This window comes from Planococcus citri, chromosome 5 (assembly GCF_950023065.1).
Source record: "Planococcus citri chromosome 5, ihPlaCitr1.1, whole genome shotgun sequence".
NCBI lineage: Eukaryota > Metazoa > Arthropoda > Insecta > Hemiptera > Pseudococcidae > Planococcus > Planococcus citri.
This window is the reverse complement of record NC_088681.1, coordinates 67,782,128-67,795,766: the sequence shown is the minus strand read 5'-3', so window position 1 is coordinate 67,795,766 and position 13,639 is coordinate 67,782,128. Positions and strand designations below refer to the sequence as shown.

The 13,639-nt window shown below is 33.9% G+C and overlaps 1 protein-coding gene across 1 annotated transcript in view; it reads left to right on the top strand.

Annotated features, from left to right (window-relative positions):
- Window positions 1-13,065, top strand: part of LOC135846721 (uncharacterized) — a 127,434-nt gene extending 114,369 nt beyond the window's left edge. The window contains exons 9-18 of the mRNA XM_065365975.1: window positions 1,900-2,052; window positions 2,133-2,249; window positions 2,329-2,424; window positions 2,528-2,672; window positions 2,758-2,927; window positions 3,411-3,594; window positions 10,539-10,701; window positions 10,799-10,922; window positions 11,013-11,161; window positions 11,241-13,065. Of these exons, the coding sequence (XP_065222047.1) occupies window positions 1,900-2,052; window positions 2,133-2,249; window positions 2,329-2,424; window positions 2,528-2,672; window positions 2,758-2,927; window positions 3,411-3,594; window positions 10,539-10,701; window positions 10,799-10,922; window positions 11,013-11,161; window positions 11,241-11,435 (1,496 nt within the window). The 3' untranslated portion in view covers window positions 11,436-13,065. The remainder of the gene's footprint in view (window positions 1-1,899; window positions 2,053-2,132; window positions 2,250-2,328; window positions 2,425-2,527; window positions 2,673-2,757; window positions 2,928-3,410; window positions 3,595-10,538; window positions 10,702-10,798; window positions 10,923-11,012; window positions 11,162-11,240) is intronic.
- The last annotated feature ends 574 nt before the right edge of the window (window positions 13,066-13,639 follow it).

Below are 13,639 nucleotides of genomic sequence, written 5' to 3'. Positions count from 1 at the left end.
TACAATTATTGGTAACATCTGTAGTGAAATCAACTCGAAACATTATTAAAACATTTTTAAAATCACATTTAAAAAAAATCAAAATCATTAAAAATAAAAAAAAAAAACTGCTTAAGTAAATGTTAGCAAATTTTTGGCAAATTCAGTGGAAATTTCGCATAACATTGTCCAAAAACCTAACAAAAGTGATCTTACAACTTTTAAAAAAATTATTAAAATCTTTGAAAATTGTAAAAAAGTGACCAAACTTCAATAAATGTTGACGAAATTCTGTAAAAACTGCACAAAACATTGTTAAAATGTGTCGAGAATGGTATACTTAAAAATAAATTGAAAAGCTAGAGTATTAGTTTAAAAATATGTATACTTCGTTAAAATGTATTGAGAATGCCTTTATGGCATAAAAACACAAAAAAATGAGCATTCAAAATAGTCAAATTTGTTCTCCTTGTATGTATAAAGCCCCCCCAAGGTGGAAGAAATCAATGATATTGGAATTACTCGTATTAAGAAGAATTCTGACCTAAAAATGCACAATTTTTTAATACATAAATTGTTATTTTTTAGTTTTTTGATTTTTTAAAACCTGAGATGGACTGATGATTTTGCACAGGTGGGGAAGTTTATGCTGTGTAATTTTATTTCTCTACAATTTTGTTTGTTAGAATCTTTCTCATCCCCCCCTCCGCCCCCACCGCCACCAATGGTTTTCTTCAGTGAGAAGTTGAAAGCTTCTTTCAATATTTCGATCGTGAAGAATCAATTTTTGAATAAGCAATATTGAAGATTTTACAAAAAAAAAAAACGAAGAGAAAGCTAAATTACAAAATTTTGATCAGATTTTGGTTTTTGTTTTGAGGCTTCAATTTTGAGATATTTTGAGCTAAATTTTAGAAAGTTCATCTCAAATGGATTAATGATGGCAAAAAATTGATTTTTTTCAATTTTTGCACCCTAAAAAATGAATTTAAAAAAAACTTAAGATACGAAGAAAAAAAATTAAAAAATTTTCACCTGAACTGTGTGATTAGTTCATCTCCAGGCGGCTTTGTTTTTGGAATATTTCGAACAAAAATTAGAAATCTCAACTTCATTGGACAAGCTTACAAACAAAGTCAAGGGCAATATGAATTTTTCACATCCTTGAACCATTAGGTACCTACCATGAGTAAAATTTACCTAAAGAATAAAAAAAGGTTACTTCGGTACAAATATAACCGAGATGTTGAGAGAAAAATATGTAAAAGTGTAGGTGTATCTACTTAAAATGTAATGCATCAATGCCTTGAACATTTTTTTCTTATTTTTTCCCTAACTACCTATTTTTAAAAACAGATTGCAACCTTTTCTCTCGCCTACGCTTTATCCAAAATCAAATTCTGAATGTAAATTTAGTGAATGCCTGGAATATACGCCTTCTGGTATTCCTTTTCTCCCGATCAAGTGAAATAATACTTACACGTATTTAAAAATGAAGCATTTGGGGTACTCGAGTCTATTTTTTTTAAACAGAATTTGTTTTTTTAGAAACGTTATGATTTGATCGAAATATCGCCGTCTAATTTAATTTTTAGATTTTTGTTGAAGTTTATTTCTTTTCTTTGAAAATTTGCCATCATTCATTTTAGAATGACTTTTTTTTTTGAAGCCGAAATTAGGTAAATAGGTATTTTGTGGGAACATCGTATTACATTTCCAAATTTGCAAATCTATAAAAAATCGATTTTATTTTAATTTTCTCATTTTTGAAAATCATACTTAAAGACCTGGAATTACTTTTGGTACAAAAATCAAAGCTGAAGTTGAAAATTTTGCTCAAAAATATATTTATGATTTCCAAAGATTTTCACTGTAAAATAAAATCTTAGGTATCTAATTTGTATATTTTTTTGTTTGCAGAAACGCAAAGAAGATGTGGCATATTCTTAGAAATATTTGGACTGCAGTTTCCAGAGAAATTCGACTGTTCTTGGTGCCCATCTCATAACAGTACAGAAGAGTGTATCGGTCACAATGAAATGAAATTGTTCGAAGAGCAAGAAAGTATAGCAGGTGTGTATTTTCGCCACGAAATTCTTCAACAATAAACGAAACACCTCTTCATATTACAAATTAATTTTTGAATTAATTAGCCTGCGTCGACGGTTTCAAATGCGACCAACGCAGATGCATTCCACAAGATTGGAGATGCGATGGTCATATCGATTGCGAAGACGAAACAGACGAATTGAACTGCAAACAATGTCCAGGTAGGTACTTCTCTTTCCAGCTGAGAAAATTATCGTGTAAATATTGTACAAATGTCTCGACGATCTTGTTGATTAACAGGTCAATTACATTGCGGCATGGGACAATGTATCGCCACTTCTCATATCTGTGACGGAGTTCTTAATTGCCCTTGGGGTCAAGACGAACGAAATTGTGGTACGTTTCTTTTAATTCTAGGCAAATAATTTGGTACTGACTGCTTGTGTGATGAAACTGGGACTACTGTTTGATTAATTAAACATTTCGATATGTCACACAGTACGTCTAGACGAGCAAATGGGCGATGTAGGATCTGGTAACGTTGAAGTATTCGTAGCCGAAGACAAAGCCTTTAGAACAGCTTGCATCAGAGAATGGGATCAACAAAACTCACCCCAGCTGATCTGCGAACTACTAGGATACAAGTGAGCATATATAACGATCCATCTCCTCGACCAAACCGAAAGCGAAGGTACACGTACATGATATGTTAAAATGGTTTTTTATTAGATATTTGAATCATACTGATTTGCAAAACAAGAGCGAAAACACTCAGATCCAATACATTCAGTATAACAAAGAGAACGTGGAGAAAAATAAAATAATGTTATTTCACGATCTGAAAAATTGCCAAAACAATGGCCATTATCCGACTGTAAGAGCCCTTTGTTCCTCGTATGGTAAGCATTTTGCTTTTATTCGTTTTTTTTTTAAATTATTATTTTTATCTCACTCTCTCTCTATATAGTCGAGTGGGTATATGGGTTTCCAACGTGTTCGCGTTTTCCTGTCTGTGTTTTTTTTTCAAACGTGTAGGTACCTACCTTGTACGATTAATACGTTTTTGTTTCTTTGCAGCCTTAAAACAAACGTGAAACAGGGTTTGTGCCATTTTACTAATGCACTTTTTTGCACTTTTGTATAATATACGACGTGGCACGCTTTTGCACCCTTTTTTTTTCAATGTGTATTCTCTTAGGTACCATTATTGTACTGATACTTACTTATTACCTTCGTGGTTATATTTCTATAATGAACTCATCTGTATTCATCGTTGATGACGATGAGTTTTGTATTATGTAGATATAGGTACGTACTTTTAATTGATTGAATTTAATAATTATTGTGTGTATGGTTTTTTCTTCTTCTTCAAACGAATGTAGAATGTGGAGTACGTAAACAATCGTTAGGATATCCGAGTACCCGAATTGTTGGCGGTGTTCCCTCGAATCCAGGTGATTGGCCGTTTTTAGCTGCCATCTTGGGTGGACCTATGGAAATATTTTATTGCGCCGGTGTTCTGATAAGTGATCAGTGGGTCATGTCTGCTGCTCATTGTGTAGGACAGTAAGTATTGATATGACTTTATTTCCGTATTTTTGGTGATACGTATCTTCTAAATGAGTCTTCGGTCATTCCATGTTCAAATCAGGCAGGTTTTGGGTTCAGGTATTGCTCTGACTTCGCTCCACATTTTATTGTGATTCCCCTAAACTAAGAAAGATGGAGGGGAGGGGGTGTGGGAAGACTGAAAGTAGTTTCAAAATATTTAGTCAATTTTTAAAAGTTGGGGTAAGATGGATGAAATGCTCGTGTCCTCGGATTTTTGAAATTTTAATTAGACACTGCTGGGTACCTCTATAAAAAATGATTGACACCAAAAATTTTCCCCCTCCCCACCATCTTGCCCACATTGACATAAAAAAGGGTTTTTCAGTGGAAAAATCATGCTTCAACGATTTCTGAATGAAACATTTTGATATCTACCACCCAAAATATATAGAAGAGACGTGAGTCTAATTTTTTCAAAAAATTTTGGGCTCCAGGGGGGAAGGTTACCCTAAAATAGAGTTTTTCTTGAAGAATGCTTCAATATCTTACCCCAAGAATACCCTAATTTGAAAATTTGAAGTAAAAAAGCAAGAAACGTGACCTATTATGATATTTACAACTATGTATGGGGGGGGGGGGAGTATAGAGAAAGACCACAGAGCCCCAAAATTTTGGTCAACATTGAAAAAAATTTAAATATCGTGTGATATATCGTTTGATATGTCTTCAAAAACTGCATGAACATGAATACCAAGTCATTTTTTTGATTGGACCTCCAACTCCCCCCCTGCTCAGCCTTGATTACCTGAATTTTCTGAAAATTGAAAAAGTTATGTAACATGTGGTTTATTTACTTTTTGGGAGCGTTGAATACGAATATCAACGTATTTTCTGGATTGATCCCCTCCAACATCGTTCATTGATTTCCCCAAATTCCCAAAAATCTCAAAAATTTGAAGCTGGGCTTTTATTTTGAAGACTCAATTTTCAATAACTTGACAGATTTTGAAGCTATAATTTAAAGATTTGAAGGGGAAAAAATCCAGGAAGTTAAATGAAGCAAACATTTTAATGACATTGAAGGTTTTGTGATAGGGTATGCAAATACTTGGGGAAAGATGGGCGTACAAAGACCTTTTGGCCGAAACGTAAAAAAAAAAAAATGTAAAATGAGATGTGACATATATAGTTAGTATGTAGCTCAATTCAGTCATTCAAAGGAGCCAAGATACCACCCTCCTTTATTTTCTTAGCATTACATTCGAATTATTTCCATGCTGGCTAAAACTTGATTTACGCCACACGATTTTTTCAAAATGTTTAGAAAATTGTTTAGGTGTCTTTTAAAACGTATGAAACGAAGTCATACTTGATACCTATTTTGTTACATTTTGCCAAAAGATTGAGGCCCTGTTGCCCCTTCCCCTACGTTTTTGCGAACCACCTCACGAAAAGTTTATAGTTCTAAATATCATGAAAATTCATGCTTCATACATTTTTTTTTTTTTTTTACAAATTTTCAAAATATAACCTCACAAGGGAACCTCTTGAGGTGTCACACTCCAATTTGAACGGGACAGCGATTTTTGGAAAGAGCATAGTCTAAAACCCCTAAACCCAAATTTTCAGCTTCCCAAGTTCATTTTTCGATTTTTGGCGAATTTTTGAAAATTCAAAATTGACTGTTCTTGGCGATTTATGTTTTTTTTTTTTTTTTTTTTAAAAAAAGTACCTAGGTACTTGATCAATAAAAATGGTCAAAATAAGACCCAAAACTAATATTAATTACCCAAATCCAAATTTCACCATTTCCAGCCATTCAAGAGCCTCCAGCGCGATTTTTCAATTTCTCCAGAATTTTTAATTTGCTCCAGAAGGCGTGAATATGAAGTTAGGCAGCTACAAATCGAGTTGTGTATTATACTCGTCCTTTATAACGAGTTTAACCACATTTGAGTCGATTTTGAGAGTGACACCTCAAAAGTGGCTTTTTGGCCAGCTTTTTTCAAAATTAAAAAACCCAAAAAATCAAGTTTACTCCGGAAATCGGCTCAAATGTGGATAAACTCGTTAGACAGGTCGAGTATAATACACAACTCGATTTTTAGCTGCCCAACTTCATATTCACGCCTTCTCCCAGTTGACCACATGCTAGCAAAAAGCTAGCGTTTTATTCGCGTTTTGATAAGTTGCTAGCAATTTACTCGCTTTTTGTGGCCAGCAATAATTGTCTCGCTAAAAGTAAGCGATTTTCTTGCAGTTTTTTGCTAGCAAATTCAATTCTAGCAATTTTCGAGCTGTTTTCCAGCGACTCTCAGCTAGCTTTTACTTCACTTTAACTTGCTCGCCTTATGCTAGCGTATTACTGGCCGATACTTGCTCGCAGTTCTATGCTAGGACAGTTCAAGCAATATTCTCGCATATCGCAGCTAGCTTTTACTTCATTTCATACATGCTCGCCTGATGCTAGCGTATCACTGATGGATACTTGCTTGCAATTCTATGCCAAGAAAGTTCAAGCAATATTCTCGCATATCTCAGCTAGCTTTTGCCTCACTCTATACCTGCTCGCTTAATGTCAGCGTATCACTGACTAATATGTACCTGCTCACAGTTTTATGATAGGAAACTTCAGGTAATATTCTTGCATCTCTGAGCTAGCATTTACTTAGCCATCTGGCTCTAGAAAAATGTAAGCATATCTCTAGTTTCTGCATCTGGTGACTTGGCGTTTTCTTTGTAGTCAAATGATAGGAACGTGCTACCAGATCTTACGCATTTCTCACCAATAAACCTTTTTTTGCGTTATTTATTGTAGCAAAATGCGAGCAAGTATCTTTTCCATCCCTCAGCGCGCATACAAAAATCATTAAAAATATTCCTGCATATGACAATAGGAGTAATTGCACCCCCCCCCCCCCCCCGCCGATCTTCTGGGGCAACTTTTTTCTTAAAGGGGACAACAAAATTTCATCAAATGGACATGGAAAGCTGTAGTTTACTCTATACTCCAATTTTAACACCCTCTGAAGACGACTTCAGGTGGGTTCAAGTCATTTTAGAGCCTCCAGTAGGCTTTTGAAACTTGAAATTCCCACAACATTAATTAATCAATTGGAGTTGGCAAGCTGAAATTTACTTCGCAGGTTTCAAATGGTTTTGAAGCTTCCAGCTACTTTTAGGAAATTCCAATTTTCCAAAAAACGCCATACAACCTTCGAAAATTCGGTGGAGGCTCCAAAACGACTTGAAATCCACAAGCAGTCGACTTCGTAGCGTATTAAAATTAGTTTGCAGAATGAATTTCGACTCTCCATCTCAGTTTGATGAAATTTTGTGAAAATTTAAAGTTTCAAAAATCTGCTGGAGGCTTCAGGAATTTTCAAAGAGTCGCTGGAGGCTCCAAAACGACTTGAAATTCACCTGCAGTACTTCGTAGCGTATTGAAATTAGTTTTCAGAATAAATTTGAGCTTTACAACTTCAATTTGAGTTTCAAAAATCTGCTGGAGGCTCCAGAACTGCTCAAAACAAGTTGAAACCGTTTCCCATCGATTTGGCATGTCGAAAATAGGGTATATCCCAAATGTCAGGTTTCTTGGTCAATTTGGTAAAATTTTGATTTTTTCTCACATTTTGGCCAAAATTTGATTTTTGAAAATTCACCAAAAATCGAAAAAGGTACTTTACCACTTGAAATTTTGACAGGTGATGAATTTTTGCATGATCTTTCGATCTACATTTGTAAGGTTTGAAAAATTTCGTGCACATCCTATGTTGAAACGCGAAATCTGCGATTTCGGCTGAGCTTTCAATCAAAATTGCCGCCATTTTGTAAGTAAGGCCAATTTTTTTTCAGCAAGTTTGCTTTAAAATGTTCCTTAGGATGTCCCCTTTAAGGAAAAAGTTGTCCCGGAGGATCGGCAGGGGGTGCAATTACTCCCATTGCCGTGGACTAAAATGTTGTTCAAATGTTTTTGAAATTTTTCATTTTCATGGTTTGTTTGATACTTCATTTTCAAATTTTAAATTTTGACAATTTTTCTATTTAAAAAAAAAAAACTTCATTTTTTATTTAATAAAGAGATTTTTCAACCTAAGCGCTAGCATAATGCTAGCGAATTGCTAGCGTCGATCTCTCTCATGGTATAGTTTGCTACTCTTAGATAAAGTGTGTCATCAAGTTGAATATAAGCTCAAGGTGGTATCTTGTTGAAAAGTAAGAAGAGTGACATCACTCTTCTTATACTATCCCAAGATGCTAGCGTTATGCTACCTCTGAGCTGGGATAGTCGCCTAATTTTTGGAATTTCCTGGAAAACTACCACCTGTTAAAGGTAAACACCCAGAATTTTTAAAAATTAATTAACAGTAATTACTTTACTGATCAAAGTTTTTCTACGCTAGCAAAATGCTAGCTTCTTGCTAGCATAATTTGCGCTAGCGTAAATGGTGCCGGAATATGAGACACTTTTTGCAAAAATTGCTAGCAAATCAGTCGCGATTTAGTCGCATGTACGTAGCAGAATGCAGAGCAAAGTGCCAACAAAATGCTAGCTTTTTGCTAGCTTTGTGCCAGCTACGTGCTAGCTATTTGTGCGCAATTCTGCTACTCTAATGCGACCTAATCGCAACTGATTTGCTAGCATTTTTTTAAAAAAGTGTCTCAAATTCCGGCACCATTTACGCTAGCACAAAATTTGCTAGCATTTGGTCAACTGGGCTGGAGCAAATTCAAAATTCTAGAGAAATTGAAAATCGCGCTGGAGGCTCCAGAATGGCTGAAAATTTTGAAAAAAGCTGGTCAAAAACCACTCTCGAGGTGCAACTCCCAAAATCGGCTCAAATGAAGATAAACTTGTTAAACAAGTCGAGTGTAATACACAACTCGATTTTTAGCTGCCCAACTGCATATTCACGCTTTCTGGAGCAAATTCAAAATTCTGGGGGAATTGAAAAATCGCGCTGGAGGCTCCAGACTGGCTGGAAATGGTGAAATTTGGATTTGGGTAATTAATATTAGTTTTGGGACTCATTTTGACCATTTTTATTGATCAAGTACGTACTTTTTTTTTAAAAAAAGTATAAAAAGCGCCGAAAACAGTCAATTTTGAATTCTCAATAATTCGCCAAAAATCGAAAAATGAACTTGGGCAGCTGAAAATTTGGTTTTGGTGGTTTTAGACTATGCTCTTTCCAAAAATCGCGGTCCCGTTCAAATCGGAGTGTGACACCTCAAGAGGTTCTCTTGTCAGAATTTCACAAGCTTTTAAAAATTGAGTTTTCAAAAATAAAATCAACTTTGAACTTTTGGGAAATGACTGCTGAAAAAAAATCCTCCCTCACTTGTCCTTAGTGGAGTTGGTGATTTTCCTTCTTTCTTAATTCGATGAAATCAACAAATTTCGAGCAAAATCAGAAGATCTAAACCCAAACTCAGTCTTGTTTGACATGGAATTGGCTGAGGAACTGTATTGGGCTTTTTTCGGGACTTCCAAAGACTGCAGGTAAAATATTGGATCCCAGACTTGAACAATAACTTTTTTACCTGCTGCGTTTCAAATTTTAAAATAGACATTAAAAATAATAAAAAAAAGTTTTTTTCCAAAAAAAAAAATGGCGATGATTGATCATATTAAATTCATTTAGAAACGAGAACATCGTTCTTTTAGGTTATTTTATCTACACAACTTTCAAATAGATAGATCCAAAATCGTATCATTTTGGTAAGTTGAGCTCCCTGGAAAGCTCGAGAAAAATTCAAAAACAGTTTTCTCACTTTTAAGTGGGTAGGCATGATCAATTATCTCCCAAAAATTGTGTTCGAAATTTTTTTCATATGTGACGTAGGTAATTAAATTTTGTGAACCCCCCAAAAAAAGTGATGGTTCGGGACAAGGAATCAAAAATGAATAAGAGGGGAGCACTTCGAAGTAAGTTGAACGAATTAAGATGCAAAAATTTGCGGATTTTTCTTTTCTACAGGGTGCTCAAAAAATTACAAATAAAACTTTTCTTTCTTAGATAAATTTGAATTAAACGAAATATTACATACTTACCTGTTTTGAGTCGAGTTCAATAGGTCTTTTGAAATTCACTCCAGAGATTTGTCGACTTTTGTACACGGTGTTCAGAAAATTTTGAAATTACTATCCAAGAAACGTGAATGAAAAGAATGCCTGCATTTCTACTTTTGTATGTAAAATTGATCAAAATAGTCTGGAAAAATTGATTTCAAAAATTAACTTACCGATAGGGTGTTCAAAAAGGTCACATGACTTTTTTTTCAGGGAATATGAATATTGAGGGACTATTTTGAAGCGATGTGAATGCTTTCAGATGTTTTGAATCAGTGATGCGTGAGTTCTTGTCCAAACTTGGCGCAAAAATTGGTGATTTTTTTCTACAGAGTGTTCAAAAAATTGCAAATTTATTTTTTCCTTAAATAATTCGAATGAAAAAGACGAGCCGGTTTTAGATTGCGTACGATAGGTCTTTCGAAATTCAGCGTGAAGATTTGTCAATTTCTCTACAGGGTGTTCAAAAATTTTTTAAATCGTGTTTTTTTTCTCAAGAAACGTGAATGAAAGAAACGAGTGCATTTCGCGTTAAATGAAAGTTGATGTAAGTGGCTCAAAATTTGACGACGAAATTTCGTTCACTTTTCTACGAGATGTTCGAGAAATTTTTGAAGTATTTTTTCTGTCGAGTTTTCCTGCATCTTTGAATTGTTGTTGACAGGGAGGGAGTCGAATTCTTCGGCAAAAATGAATTCGAGATTTTCTATTTTATTCATCTTTCCGTCCTTCTCATGGAAAACAAAAAAAAAAAAGTCAAAAATGGCTCACCTAGGAATGACTCATAAGACTTCGATGAATACTTATTTTAAATTCTTTATTTTTTTTTTAAATACTAAAGGATTCTTTTTCGATCTAATTCCAATTTGAACGTTTTTTTCAGCTATAATTTATCGCATCCTCCTCTTGACTGGACCATACAACTTGGAATGACCAGAAGATCATCGCATTCGTATTTTGGACAAAAGTTGAAAATCAAAAGAGTGATTCCTCATCCTGAGTATAACGTCGGAGTACCTCATGATAACGATATAGCCTTGTTCCAGGTACTACATTACCTATTCCTAATGTAAAAAGTCAACTAGTACCTATCTGATTGTTTGCTGTTCTCTAAAATATTGTATTTTTTAAATTTAAATTTAGCTCAGAGATCGTGTAAAGTTTCACGATCATTTGTTACCGGTGTGTATGCCTAATGCGACAACCACTTTGGAACCTCCTCGAAACTGCACTGTCATCGGATGGGGCAAACGAGAAGATAACGAAAGTGAGAATAAGTTTCATTTTTGTAAATTACCTATTCTAAGAAGTACCTATTTCATTTTCGTACTAAAATACTAATTTATTAATTATCCAGTTTCCGATTACGAACCGACCGTGTACGAAGTCCAAGTACCAATACTAAGTCGACAATTATGCAATACCTGGTTACGTAAAAGGAACCTGAATGTCTCTCCTGGTATGATTTGCGCCGGTTACGAACACGGTGGTAAAGATGCCTGCCAGGTAATCCTTGGGCAATGCCCACTTCCTCCCATTGAACTGATAAAACTTCAAATTTAATAATATTTTAACAATTTCACAGGGTGATTCTGGTGGACCATTACTTTGCCAACATCGGAACCAACCCGATAGATGGTTCGTTGGAGGAATCGTCAGCTGGGGAATCAAATGTGCCCATCCTCATTTACCCGGTATCTATGCAAATGTTCCTAGATTTGTTCCTTGGATTGAAGAACAGATGAAAATGTATAAAGATGAACGCCGTTTTAAACATTAACTTAATTAAATATCAGAATGGATCTAACAAACGCACATATCTTGATGTGGATATGGTAACTTTACCTTTGAAATTTTCGATCTCAATATCTTTTGAAATAAATTTTCAATTCCTTACATATCTATTTGCTTCGTTTACTCGAACGAAGCCTTTGAAATTTTCTATTCAAATTTACGAGTACTTTCAAGATCAAAACCATAGTTGATGCTTGTGAGTGGTTCTTTTTTTTTTTTACATAATTCTGTGTATTTCGGTGGCAATTGATGTCGAATCCGTAGAAATTTCTTTTGCGGTTTTAGAATAAGCATAGGCTCGAAAAAAAAACCTTATTCATTGCCCAAAATTAAACGAGTACGTAGGTATTCGTAATGGTTACCGATTTGTTAAAGCAAGTTACCTATTTTGTTTCGTGAAACGAGTTTTTGAAATTAAAAGTAGGTCTGTTAGACTTAGGTAGGTAGGTTTTAAGTGAAAAAATTAATGTTGAGTAATGAAAAGCAAAATTCAGTATTCAATTTATCCAATCCAATTTCCTTTTTGTGTTTCTTTTTCCCACTGAAAATTGTAGTTATCTTCTCACTATAAAGTATTTGTAATGGATGTCAAATTACAATTAGAAAGAAATCTGTTAAATACTTAAAACTGTATTGAAGATAATAGCGTTAAATATGACTGGTTGTGGTACACAATGAAGGTTATACAGTAATTTTTCAATTGGACAATTATTTTGTTGTTTTTTTTTTTCGTGTGTGTCGATCGTAAATTTAATTTATTAAGACGTATGTTACTCGTATTTATACGACGAACGTATAAATAAAATCCCCAAAACTGTATGTCAAATTAGTTCCCTTTTTATACATATATGTTGAACGAAAGTACAAAAGAAGTATAGTGAGATGTTTAGAGAAAGAGAGATTGTGTGATCAGTAGCGGAGATTTTTCCCTCATCGATGTAATTAATAATTCTAACGCATGTGTGTAGATTTTCTATAGTCATTGTTGATAATATAGTAATATTTTTTCAAACGAGTATTTAGTACATCAAATGTATACTGATTTAAATTTACCTACACTTATCAAATTGTAGTTGATTCGTTTGGATCTGTTATATAGATTATCTATCTCAGACCTGATGAGGTAAATTTGAATCATACTCGAATAATTTTATCGTATTTCTGTACATTAGGATGTTTTTATTTTAAAAGCGTTTTGTACAAAATTAATTTTAGTTGCCCTTTAAATGTTCTCGCTGTGATTACTTTTCTAGATACTAATTTACGTATTGATGTGTATCGCCTTTAGTCAATGTGTTGTTTTTTTCCAACGATGATTTGTTTATCATAAAAAAAAAACTTTGTATATCTTCAGCATCATTTCGAAATTTTTTTTCTCAAATCTCATCTGAATCTACTTATATACGCGAAGAAAATTTTATATGTTTTAAAACTCTTTGAATGATGCTTGTTTTATACGCGTGTACAAAATTATGTGCCTTCTTAGATGTGTGTGATCTATTTGTGCTCACTTTACCGTTTGATTGCTATAATTCTAAATTATGGTCATTAAGAAATTTTATATTTTAAATTTTGTGTGTTGATTAACTAAAAATACAAATTTGTGTTTGCTATAATGAGGCGGTTTTATTCGAGTTTTTCGACGATTGATTAGTGCTTGAGATAAGAATAATTGTAAATGTGTGTGTGTTTTTTTTTGCTTGTAGGTAATGGAAAGCTTGAACCTAAAAATTAATCGTAATGATCATGTTGATGTAAAAGATTTCAAGTTCGAATTACCTACGTCGTCGAATACCACAGCCTATTTCTTTCCCATAGCTAATTTTGATGTTATTTTTTCACCTAGGTACCTAGTATTCGAAATGTTGCGTTTAATAATGTTCGAGGGCCATTTTCTTTGCTCTTTTTTCCAACATCAGACATATTTACTAAGTATGCTGAATGACTTCAGCAAGATTTTACTCAAATAAATTCGAGAACATTCCTTGTGTTGAGATATCTACCTACTTTATAAACTTTGAATGATGTTTCAAGCAATATATGTAGCCATAAGTTCTATAACTAAAATCATTTCATTACCGTACTAAAATCTTGAATTTCATAAATTTTCGGTAATTTTCTGTTATACTATCGTGATCGTTTTATAGTCGAATTCTCCAGTCAATAGATCAAGCGATAATACAGAAACTG